General features: G+C 46.7%; 1 protein-coding gene and 1 long non-coding RNA gene across 2 annotated transcripts; both read left to right on the top strand.

Annotated features, from left to right (window-relative positions):
• Positions 1 to 3939: 3939 nt before the first annotated feature.
• On the top strand, positions 3940 to 6046 carry LOC123144113 (transmembrane protein 230). Its single transcript, XM_044563140.1, has 2 exons — positions 3940 to 4382; positions 5619 to 6046. The coding sequence occupies exons 1-2, from the start codon at positions 4193 to 4195 to the stop codon at positions 5738 to 5740; spliced, it is 312 nt and encodes a 103-aa protein (XP_044419075.1). The 5' UTR covers positions 3940 to 4192; the 3' UTR covers positions 5741 to 6046.
• A 646-nt stretch (positions 6047 to 6692) lies between these two features.
• Positions 6693 to 9990, top strand: LOC123144114 (uncharacterized). Its single transcript, XR_006471276.1, has 4 exons — positions 6693 to 6842; positions 6932 to 7311; positions 7750 to 7954; positions 8635 to 9990. It is a non-coding gene; the product is annotated as an uncharacterized lncRNA (long non-coding RNA).
• The last annotated feature ends 302 nt before the right edge of the window (positions 9991 to 10292 follow it).

Genomic DNA, 10292 nt, shown 5'->3' on the forward strand with positions numbered 1-10292 from the left:
GACGCCTGGCTGGTCGAACCTCGGCCCAAATCTCGGGGGCTACACCCAGCGGGTGCGCTGACGCGCCCCCGCTAGGAGAGAAGACAAAGTAGTCGCCGGGAGATCCGGCCCGACTGCTCAGCAGTCGGCCCGAATCTCGGGGGCTACACCCAGCGGGTGCGCTGACGCGCCCCCGCGAGGAAAGAAGACAAAGTTGTTGCCGGAAGATCCGGCCCGACTGCTCAGCAGTCGGCCCGAATCTCGGGGGCTACACCCAGTGGGTGCGCTGGCGCGCCCCCACGGAGACAAGAGAAGAGTTTCGTCCGGCTGCCAGCAGCCGGCAGAAGAAGAAAAGGGTGCTGTAAGACACCTCGCCGCCTGACTAGCCAGGACCCTCCTTCGAGCGGCCAGGGGCTCGAAGGCTACACCCAGCGGGTGCGCCGGCTCTCTCTGGCAAACTCCGCCTCGGCTACACGAAAACCAATGTGAGCTCCTCACCCGCAGATTTTTCCACCGCGAGAGCACGGATAACCCCGAGCGATGCTCGGGGACTATCTCCGCATTTCATTACAGTTGCATCACTGTTCGCCCCGGCGCCAGCCAGAGTTGGCCCGGGGGCTGGCCGCTTGGCCTGAGACGTTAGTTCCCGCAGACGGCTTAGTAGCGTGCGCGGTATGAAAAGCCCACTCTTAGTCACAGACCGCAGAGCGGCTGTCCGACTGGCAAGAGTGAACGCTGGAGGCCACCCACGCGAAAAACGTCCGGGAAGAAAAACGCTTCGGGCGACCCGACCGTTTTCTTTATGAGTATCTACTCGGTTAAATTCGCTCCCAGAGTCTGAGTATTGTACACTCCACTCCGCGGCCCACTCTCAGCCACAGACCGCAGAGCGGCTGTCCGGCAAGCGAGAGCACAAGCCAAAGAGCGGAGGGAACATGAAAAAGATTGAAGGGGGCTCGGACGAAACCGAGTTGGCACCCTCCGCATAAAACTTGCAGTGCTAAAAAGCAATCATTCGATATATCTGCATGGACTAACTTTGTCTTTTGCATGATCATTTCCATGAACACTCGCGAAAAAACCTCCGCCCGACTTTGCCAAGTTGCCCGGAGGCTTGGGGGCTACTGTCGGAGTAATTGGACACAGGTATCCCGAAGACGGCAAGACAATATTTCAAGACATCGGGGCTAGCAAAGCCCCTCGGTCCGACTGCCCGGCCGCTCCTGCCGGCTCCCCGTCCGACTGCTCCACCCGGCCGGCTGCCCGGCCGGCTGCCAGCTGACCGACTGCACCGACTAGCCGGCTGCCGACTGCAGTCCGACCCGGCATCGACAAGACACCGACGAGACGGCCATACCGCGGACAAGACAACCGTACCGCGACACCGTCATGTATAGTGTCACTTGTCCCCTGGCACTATTCATGAAGTGACCTAGGGGACAAGCATGACATGCACCATGCCTTGCTCCCATACCTCCACATAGCTTAGATACAAAGCTACCTCACACTATAAAAGGAGCCATCCATCCATCCATCCACACACTCACTCTCACGCACACTCACGGCCATGAGCATGGCCGGCCACTAGCATGCCCTATATGCATATACCAAATCAGATGCACTTGGCACTGATCTCAGATACAGCTCCAGGAGCAACCCTGTACCAGATATACTACAGATACACAGACATGCAGGAGTAGGGGTATTATCTCTCCGGAGAGCCCCGAACCTGGGTAAACTACCGCGTGCTACTCGCATACCCGCTCCCGGTCCTATCAGCAGCAGTCTTACCCTCACACAAAGCCCTTGTGGCATCTGTCGATTCACACCCCCCCGTGAGAATACCACGACAGTGTACAAACGAGTAACGTGTTGCCATGATTTTTGTATCTATGCTTCAATGGGAGTTTTCTCGTGTTGCACATGTGTCTCTTTGCTGTTGCATGTGTTGTTCAGAATTTCAGATATGTTAGTCTTCATATCATGTGAATTGCGATGCATTTTCAACGATTTGTTGTAATGAACGGGGTATTGTTGCATACATATAACTATTTGTTATGTGGTCACATTTGAGACGTTGCAATATTTGTCTGATTGTTTACGCGAGTGGGGATACATGTTATGTGTGAGAAAAAATGCATGCAAAATTTTATGTTGGGATGGTCAAAAGGCCCAAATTTGGAACTTAAAATAGATCTGACACTTGAGTGGCTTAATGTTTTCCGTTCCAGCCGACTAATGTTTGTCGTTGCTTTTCCCCTTTTTTCCTGAACCGATTAACCCTAGTTTTGTTTGCAGAACTTGAGCCTACGTTAGAGATTGAGAGATCATACTCTCATGCTTAAAAAGAATCATGTTTAATTTTACTCCTTCCTTCGTCCGACCTTCCCTAGGTACATTGTTCCTAGCCCCCTTCCCCCTCCCAATTTTTTTTTCTCCTCCCATCTCTATATGACTATTATTGTATTTTTTTAAAATGCCTCAATTATCCCAAGTGTTAATTTAGTCGACAATTGAAGTCATTTTTTCTATGTCATTACAATACCAATAAAATGTCAGGTAAATCAAGGTGTTTTGTAGGAAAAGACACTAAAATGTAGTGTTATCTCTACTACTTAAAAAGAGTACGTTCCTTTCCTTGCCACCAGAACACTTTGTCAACCGGATCTCCCTCCCACCACGTTTCTTCATCGGGGTATTTTTCGTTCAACCAGGTTTTTAGTCCCACCGCACCCTTTTTCACACCTTCCCCGTACGCTAATCAATCACCATAATTTACTTACCTTCTGCACCAATTTCATTTTAGTTTACTTACAAACATTTATTTACACAATCACGGACAATATTCGATATACATTATTTACACAATCACGGACACGATTTGATAAACATTTATTTATACGATCACATTAATATGAGCGGGTTTTTAAATCACATGCTGGCGTACTAAAATATGTATAGTCTATTGCAATGCACGAGCATTGTTCTATTAAATGTATAAATGAGAGACCCGTAAAAAAGCCTATCCTATTGGAATATATTGACGCATATGTTGCAACAGGCAATTACCTACGAAAAACCTTCACATCGCAAACAGCGGGCTCCAAAACAAGATTACCTATTCCGCGCGTAGGTCGCCAGGAAGCGCGGAAACGGGTACCCCCCTCACGCGCTATTTTTTGTATGGGTCGGCCCATTTTCCAATTTCATCTCCACTTGTTTTGGGAAGGTGAAACTTCCCTGAATATGTTTTTCTTTTCCTTTCTTTTCTTAATTTCTTTTTTCTTTTTCTATTTCCTTTTTCCTTTCCCATGTTTTACTTTTTTCTTTCTTCATTTCTTCATTTTACCTTTTAATTTATTTTTTACTATTCCTTTTTGTTTTTCAACTTGCGAACATCTTTCAAACGAGTGAACATTTTTTGAAATTCATGTACGTTTTTTGAAATCATGCATTTTTTTAAAATTCGTGAACATTTTTCACAAATTCTTGAACATATTTCTAAATCCTGAAAAATTACGAATTCATGAACTTTTTTTGAAATTGCATAAAAAAATTGCACTCGGGAACACATTTTTGAACCGGGAAATATTTTTTGAAATTTGGGAACAGTTTTTGGAATTCCTGAGCTTTTTTTACGTACATTTTTTGTGTTCATGATTTTTTAAATCTGCGGAAATTTTTTGAATTTGGGAAGAATTATTGAAATTCTCAACCATTTTTTGAATGTTTGAACATTTATAGAAATTCATGAACACTTTTTGAAAATTTATGATTTTTCTAAAAATCATGAACATTTGTTGAATCTGTGAGGATTTATAATTTTCCAAACATTTTTCGATTCATGAAATATTTTTTGAATTCACGAAAAAACCAACAACAAAGGGGCTTCCTGCCCGGCACATGGGCCGCCCCGTAGTTCACCTCCAAAACCAGCTTACTCCTATTTAACTGGGCTTTGCCAGGCCCGGTTCCAAAAGACTCGCCTCGGAATTGTAGCCCATCGCGGTCGCGTCGTATACTACAACGGGTTGACCCGGCGCTCCCGTCCAATCCGATCCAAATCTGCTTCCGCAAGCGACCCACTAAGCCGATCTCTCCCCCTTCTCTCCCCTGCGCTGCATCTTCCGTCCCCAACCAGACCACCACCAACCTGCGACGACGATCCGCACGCGAATCCACCTCGAGAAACCCTAGCTAGTCCCGGCCCGGCATGGCCTACGTGGACCACGCCTTCTCCATCACCGACGAGGACGACCTCGTCGGCGGGGCCGTAGGGGGCCCGCGCGGCGCCCCCGTCAAGGAGATCGCCTTCGCCGCCGCCCTCCTCGCCTTCGGGGCCCTCGGCGTCGTCGCCGGCCTCTTCATGGCCGCCAACCAAGTCGGCGGTGACACCGCGCACGGTGAGATCGAATCTCTTTTCGCCCCTCTCCGCTTCCATTTTCTTCTTTCCCTATATGCCTATAAGAAGAATTGTTACTGCATCTAGGACCCTGAAGTTTTTCGAAAGTCATCTTTTGATCCCGAGCTCATATGCTCCCGCATGAACAGTAAAATCGAAAAAAATTCAAAAAAATTCCAATTTTTTTTTGAGAGAAACATTGACAAAAGTTCTAAGTGCCTGCAAAAATTCATCATGAAATCACATTCCTGTAAGGCGTGGCAAAAAAAAACAAATTCAGTGCTTCAAAATGCTTTTGAAAGTAGCTTTTTTAGAGTACTGTTTTTGTTTTTTTTGCCATGCCTTCTAGGAATGTGATTTCGCGACGAATTTTGGCAGGCACTTAGAACTTTTGTCAATGTTTCTCCCAAAAAAAATTTGGAATTTTTTGAATTTTTTTGATATTTTTTCGATTTTACTGTTCATGCGGGAGCATACGAGCTCGGGATCAATTCCTCCGCGTGTTTTTGCAGTTTTCTAACTACTGCTGTATGAGTGTCTTAAGAGCTACTAGTAATTCATGGCTAGAAGTAGTATTTCTAAGGTTGTGACTTGTGAGAGAGGAATTGATTGAGGTTTATTTGGCTGAGACATAGTATTTACTCCGTAGTACTAGTTGTTTGGGAGCTGGATAGGTGACTTATTTTTCTGGTATATATGAGTATGACCAAGTGATTGCTGAGAAATATGTGGGCATTTGTAAGGCCTTAGGAAAATTTAGGTGTGTATGAGATGCTTGCGTTTTCTGAGGTCTCTAGTACTTTGGGCTCAAATTAGGGGTGCTTGTATTCAAACTGCACAATGTTCATAGTGAAGTGCTCCAGGAAACCCAGCAGTGAGAACTACGGAGAGTGGGTACTAAGAGCTTCTCATCACCACTACGAAGTGTAGTATAGACTATAGTTAGGTTATTAAAAAACAATCCCAATATTCCTCTCATCTCTAATATATGTAATCATGGTGTGGCTTTATGGTAGGATGTCAGTTGTACATGTGAAACTGAAAAATAAAATGTTTTGATTTGCAAAGCAAAAGCTTGGACATTTTGCTTGCACTTTGACTCTCATTCTAAGTATTGATGCAATATGAATGTTTCAGTAGCACTTCTGAAGATATCTGCTTGAATAAACTTTGTCTATAATTGCCGCTGGAATTTTTGCCCCTTACTCAAACATCTGCAACTATCTCTTTGGAACAGGAATCTTCTTCATGGTTTTGGGCATTGTAATGTTCATCCCTGGATTCTACTACACAAGAATTGCTTACTACGCATACAAAGGATACAAGGGCTTCTCTTTTTCAAACATCCCACCAATCTAAATAACAGGTGTTTGCAAACTCGTTCGGGTCCTTCCGTCCAATGGCTCTACTGATAAAGCAAGCAGCCTTGTTGTTCTCGTTGATCGTATGTATACATTCCTTCTGCTTTGTAGAATGAACTACTGGTAGATTTGTGCATATAAATGCTACCATAATCATGTATTATGGTGTAGTGGGCAGAAAGGTTGTCAACTGTGTGATTATGTTGAGTTGCTGGAGTGTGCTGCCTCCCATGTCTGAGAGGAAGAACATTATGTGGAATATGTTACTGTGTAGTAAGATCTTTGGCTGCCTGCATTCTCTGAACTGTTTTTATGCGTTCTCTTTAGCAATCTATGTGCCTTTCATCTCATCCGAGTAAGATGCCTCAACTGCATAGTAAATGTTTCTTATTGTGGTGGTCATTATCAATTCCAACTGAAGTCAGAGGCACAAAGTTGTTTCTAGTTACTGTGATTTGCTCAGCTCAACACCGAAAGTGTTTTTTGTGTTATTCCATTCATTTTTATCCCTGAACAGTTGGTTAGTGCACATTTAGAGCAATAATGATGATGTATCACAGCTTCTTCAGCCTTTGATGCTACAAAGAATTTATCATATCAATAGGAGCTACAACTTCCGAGCACATCACCACTCAAAACTCTTCTTCCAGGTTCAAATGTTTAGGTTCAGGCAGTGGTTCTTGCCTTGATGCAGCAGTAGCTTAACTTTCTTCCGATCTGCAATGTAAGGCTGTATACGTACGTTGCTGCCAATCTATGAAATTCTGTGGGTTCAAAAAGAGAGAGTTTATATCTGACGATATAAATACATTTCGATGAGATGAAAATTGACCAAGTTACAAACTTATTTAGTACTCCCTCCGTTCCGAAATAATTGTCGTTGGGAGTTTCTAGTGCAATTTCCGCCGCGTTACGACATTTCTGTCGTTTCCGAAACTACCCTCCCACTCTCTTGCTCGCTCAGCTCAGCCACTCGCTCGCTGGCTCCCGAACCCCTAGCTCACCGCCACCGGCGCCTCTCCGTCGCACGCGTCGCCGGCGCCTCTACCCCGCACGCAGCGCCTCCGCCTCTCCCTCTCGCGTCGTCGCCGCCTTTCCATGTTGCCATACGCCGTCGCCTCTCCCTCTTCAAGATTTCATTTTCACTCCGGCGGCTGGATCTGAAGCGCGGCTGCTCCACCTTCCTCAGGGTGGCGGGGATCTCCGGCGGCTGGATCTGAAGCGCGGCTGCTCCACCTTCCTCAGGGTGGCGGGGATCTCCGGCTCGCTGCGCAGGGGAAGGGCCCGACCGCCGGCGGCCGCTGCGGGCAGAATGGGAACTCCGTCGGCGACGTCGTCGGCGTCGGCGTCCCAGGGACAGGGCACGGCGGCACGCACTGCCGTTGCCGCCGTCCGCCAGCGCGCCGCTGGCCGACAGGAGCAGCCACAGCCACGAGGCCACGACGAGCAGGACTGCCGGCGACGGGTTGGTGCAGTCCCGCGAGGACCGCGCCGTGTGGGATGCCGAGACGACGTTGCCAGAGAAGGAGTCTCCGACTACCTCACGCCCACCGCTGGCCTGCACATTAGGTAACCCACCCGCCGCTGGCCTGCATATCACTGAATAAATTTCTGTAAATTTCAGAGATGATGCATGAAGTTTTGTACTCTGAAAGTTTAGGAGTACACTGGATAAATTTCTGTAAATTTGTGAGTACTACTGCTTGTAGGGCGGCTTGTACGGCGTGTACTCTGAAAGTTTAGGAGTAGATGATGCATGCAGCTGCTTATGATAAATTTCAGTAACCATTGTGCTCGTGTGTGCTCGTGTGTTCATTGTGCCTTTGGCTTAAAATGGTTACTACTCCTAAACTTTCAGAACATCACCTTGCAGTGTTCAGTAATGGAATAAAAGTTTAGGGCTATCTGGAGTTCATTGTGCTCGTGTGTTTATTGTGCACTACTGCTGCTGCTTGTGCATCTGTTTCAGGCTTTGAATTTGCTTTTGTTCTTGTGATTGTCCGTCAGGTCGACGAGCCCGTACGCCAGTGTGAGCAGCCTGGGTTGCCGGGTGCTCGCTGTCCGGCAGCACACCACGGCGCGACACGGGGTGGTGGAGGCCGAGCTCACCCAGGTCGAGACCATATGGTGGCAGTAGGAGGAGACTGAGCACCGTGTGGTGTGGGCGCCGATTGAAAATCACCAGCGAGTCCTACTTCAACTGCGATGCATTGTGAGCCTCACTTGCCGTCCTCCCTCTCTTTTTCTTTTGTGAGAGCAAAAATGCATTTCAGTTTTGAGTTTGCTCTGCTCTGAGAGAGAGAGGGCACTTCCTTGTTGTTTGTATACACTGTCGAGTCAAATTGCCTAACTTCTGAATGTCTACATGACCATTCTTTGCTTCTGTCAATGAAAATCAGTGTTAGCAATGTTCAGTTTTACCAATGTGTTCTGAAAATAAAAATCCATCTAGTGAGCACATTTGCTAGGAGTACAATGTTACACATGCCAATGTTCAATTTTGAGAGGGAATACTCCATTTGGTGAGCACATTTGCTGGCTTGCAACAAGAGGATTAGCAGTAGTTCAGATTCTCAGTATCTTCTCTGTAGGAGTAGTTTCAGTTAATTAACTGAAACTTTCTACTCCTCTTCTGCAGGAGCATCTTCTTCCTCTCTTCTCTCTTCTTATCTCTTCTGTCTCTCTTCTTATCTCTCCTCTCTTCTCTTATCTTATCCTCTCCTCTTCTCTTATCTTAAGTCCCTACTGCTTACTCACTCTGTCATTTTCCAGTAAGTCCCTGCTCATTTTCTTAGCTTTATTTTGTACCTGTAGGTTCTATCTCACATCTCTGAGCCAAAGTTTCTCACATGCTTGTTTATTCAATATTTTTCTGACATACGCGTAATACAGATGGCGTGCCCAAAGTGAAGTCTGACCGCACTCTCCTTAAGGCAAGGGATTTGGGTTTTGGCTATCCGGAGACTTTGAAAGATCAGTGGTAACATACTTTTAGCCGTGAAGGGTGAAATGCTCAAATGTTTTTGTGCCAATGAAAGATCCAGCTTCCATCTATGCCGTGAAGGGTGAAATGCTCAAATCTTTATTTTGTTTTCGTGGTACCCCTTTTGTGCCAATGAAAGATCTTCCTGACAGAGAGGGCTTAAGGATCTTCCTGTCAGAGGAGTACATTATTTTGTTTGACAGGAGTATTTCAAGATCAATACATTATTTTGTTTGACAGGAGGGCTTAAGGACCTATCATGGTGATTTCATATTAAAATTGAGGAGTACTCCTGTTCATTTGGAGAACTCAAACAGCAATTGATATGCATCAAAATTGGGATCAACAGTAGCATGGGGCCTTATCATTCTGGTTTTTGGATGACTTAGTTAATCAAATTCCTCAATTGAGGAACACCTGGACTTGTCATTCCGGTCTTGGGATATGGACTTATCATTCTGGTTTTTGGATGATTTAGTTAATCAAATTGACATCAATTGACCTGTTTTTTGGATCACTTGCAGATTCTCTTGATTGGAGTGGAGAGGAGCAGAGACGAGAGGAGCAGCAGAAGTGGACAGCGCAGCGGCTGACCTTGAGCTCTTGATTGCAGTGGGGGGAGGCGGCCGGCGAAGGATCTGTGGCCAGCAGCGAAGGATCCAAAGCTGTGGCGGAGCAGGCAGCCGGCGGGAAGGGCGGCTGGCGAGGGAGCTGCGGACCGCGGCGGGGAAGGGCGACCGATGAGGGAGCTGCGGACCACGGCGGGGGGAGCTGCGGACCGCGGCGGGGAAGGGCGACCGATGAGGGAGCTGCGGACCACGGCGGGGAAGGGCGGCCGGCCGGCAAGGCAGCTGCGGACCGCGGCGGGGAAGGGCGGCCGGCCGGCAAGGCAGCTGCGGACCGCGGCAGGGAAGGAGCCCAGCGGAGGAGCGACGGCGGAGAAGCCTGGCGGAGGGGAGGAGCGACGGAGGAAGACGCCTCCCGGTCAATTTCAAATCAGGGGTAGTATTGTACTTTCACACTGTAGTACTAAAACAATGGTGTCAAGCTATTGGGCCACACCATTAGCCTTATTGTAACAATATTTAAACAGCACCTTCCTGATCATAGTAGATTGCTTCTGCTAAAACTTTCGGTGTTCAGTTGGATGTTTGCAACTAAGAATCTTACTCCCATGGCTGTCTGGTCACACAAAATTGTACCACTGCTAACATGCAAATTTGTATGTAGTCCACATTAAAATATGCAAAGCATTTTATTGTTAACAGAGGGAGTACTAAATTAATACTCCGTATTATATATATTCCATTTTTACCCTTCATCAGGAAAATTCTCATTAACAATGTGAGGGATGACATTGAGCTGTTAGTTTTTGGTTCATTTTGTAGTACAAAAACAGAATATTCATCTACCATCAAATGGTGCCGATCGTTAAGACGTGTGCATGATTATTCATGGAACCGTTGAACATCAGAACTAACATTGTCAATTGCAACCGGAGAAAGGGCTAAACACCGCCCAGCCTTGTCCGTTGCGATGTCTGAGAAGTGCTGGTAGTCCATTTAAC

Source organism: Triticum aestivum, chromosome 6D (genome assembly GCF_018294505.1).
Source record: "Triticum aestivum cultivar Chinese Spring chromosome 6D, IWGSC CS RefSeq v2.1, whole genome shotgun sequence".
Taxonomy (NCBI): Eukaryota; Viridiplantae; Streptophyta; class Magnoliopsida; order Poales; family Poaceae; genus Triticum; species Triticum aestivum.

Bases quoted from the DNA above. Each gene is read 5' to 3' on its own strand.
- LOC123144113 (XM_044563140.1), top strand. From the start codon at position 4,193: ATGGCCTACGTGGACCACGCCTTCTCCATCACCGACGAGGACGACCTC. The intron at 4,383-5,618 runs GTGAGATCGAAT...TCTTTGGAACAG, and splicing joins CGGCGGTGACACCGCGCACG to GAATCTTCTTCATGGTTTTG.